The sequence below is a fragment of the Galeopterus variegatus genome, unplaced genomic scaffold (assembly GCF_000696425.1).
Source record: "Galeopterus variegatus unplaced genomic scaffold, G_variegatus-3.0.2 Scaffold4761, whole genome shotgun sequence".
In the NCBI taxonomy this organism is placed as follows: Eukaryota; Metazoa; Chordata; class Mammalia; order Dermoptera; family Cynocephalidae; genus Galeopterus; species Galeopterus variegatus.
The window spans coordinates 14,250-15,888 of record NW_007730872.1 but is presented as its reverse complement, the minus strand read 5'-3'; the positions used below and the strand labels follow the sequence as shown (position 1 = coordinate 15,888).

Below are 1,639 nucleotides of genomic sequence, written 5' to 3'. Positions count from 1 at the left end.
TGACAATATTTATAAGAATATTTCTATTTAATAAAAGTTAAAATTTATTGGCATAAAATTTAAAAAAATACTGCTGAAAACTTGCCTCTTGTGTGTATAAACTGGGTAGAGACGAATAAAAAGTTTCCTCTCATCTGACCACCAATATGACCAAAAGTTATGAGATAGCAAGAAAATGAGGGAAAGATTAAAGTTATACATGCAAATTTCTTCTAGTGTAATGTTACCCAATAAAGCAAATGAAAATACTAAGCAAACAAATTGAGAAACAAATCACTCAGGTTTAAAAAGTTAAACCACAAGAAAGCTGATTGAATTATATACATATTACTAATTTTGAAAATCACTACTAATTTAATCTCTACCTTGCAAAATAATTGGGATAATTCTGAATAAGATTTTTTGGCAGGGAGGAGGAGAGCGAAAACTAAAGTTGAAATTTGAGTTGATTGGGGCCGGCCCGGTGGCGCACTGCTGCAGTGCGCCGCTTGGGAGCGCGGCGGCTCTCCCGCTGAGGGTTCGGATCCCACATACAGACCGGTTCCCGCTCACTGGCTGAGCGAGGTACGGGCGCAACACCAAGGGTTGCGATCTCGTTGCCGGACATGAAAAAAGACAAAAAAGGAAAAAAATAAAAAAAGAAATTTGAGTTGATTAAGTGGGGGTTAGATTTGATGCATCCAATGAATGATCTTGCTCCGGAGAGGACATTTCTACAGTTCTTCATTTTTTTTCTATTAGGTATGGATTTCACGGGGTTTTCCTCCCACTCTGGCAAGGAGGCCAGACTATCAACCACATCCTGCTGGACAGACCAGCCCCGGGCCTGAAAGAAAGGAATCAGATTCTTCTGCACTTTTTTAGCGAACTTCATCATCCAAAGATTCATCTTGCCAGCATTGTCTTTGGGGAAATTGGAGAGGGTCCAGTACTCAGCAAAGAGCTGGGTGAATGGGTCCCACCCAAAGGCCTCTGGAAGGTGGACAGAGAAAGAAGGGGCAGAATGAGGTGTCCAGTCTACAAAAGTCACACTCCCCCAACACACGCATAAAATTACACGGTGATGCTTCGTTATAAGCTGTCTTTTAACATTGATGGAATTCTCATCAGTGGCTTTCTCCTTTTCTGCTCTCTAATATGCCCATTCCAGTGACGGGCGGTGCATCTTATCTGCCTTAATCCAATCTCAAAGACAAAATTTGTGCTTTTACATTACATGCACCATAGTAGTTTCTCAATAAATGGTAGTTACTTTTAATATTATTCTTTCTCTCCCTCCTAAGCATAATGATATGTAAGGGCTTGAATCTGGCTGAGGTGGGCATGCCTCTCGTCTCGTGTTGCTGGAACCCTACCATTTGAAAACCTATGTGAACTTCTTGTAAGTTACACCTCTGCCACCATCCCAGGACACCCACAGAATTTTGAGTAATCCCAGATTAATCAGAAGAGCAACTGACTTTACATTCACTTGCAACCTAATTGGACTCCTTCCCAGTTTCTTAGACAGAGCTTGACATTCATCCCCACCTGACCCTGAAGGGTGTGTGTATGCGACTGTGTGTACATAGCCATACACCTGAAGGGTGTGTGTACCTGGCATATGACTAGGAGTGTCATCGTTCTTTTTCTTTTTTTT

General features: G+C 41.4%; 1 protein-coding gene across 1 annotated transcript in view; it reads right to left on the bottom strand.

The window, feature by feature from the left end:
- The window catches only part of LOC103603711 (protein FAM115C-like), a gene marked incomplete at its 5' end in the record, with an annotated part of 25,256 nt that overhangs the window by 19,203 nt on the left and 4,414 nt on the right, over positions 1 to 1,639 (bottom strand). The window contains 1 exon segment of the mRNA XM_008588283.1: positions 755 to 972. Coding sequence (XP_008586505.1) covers positions 755 to 972 — 218 coding nt within the window.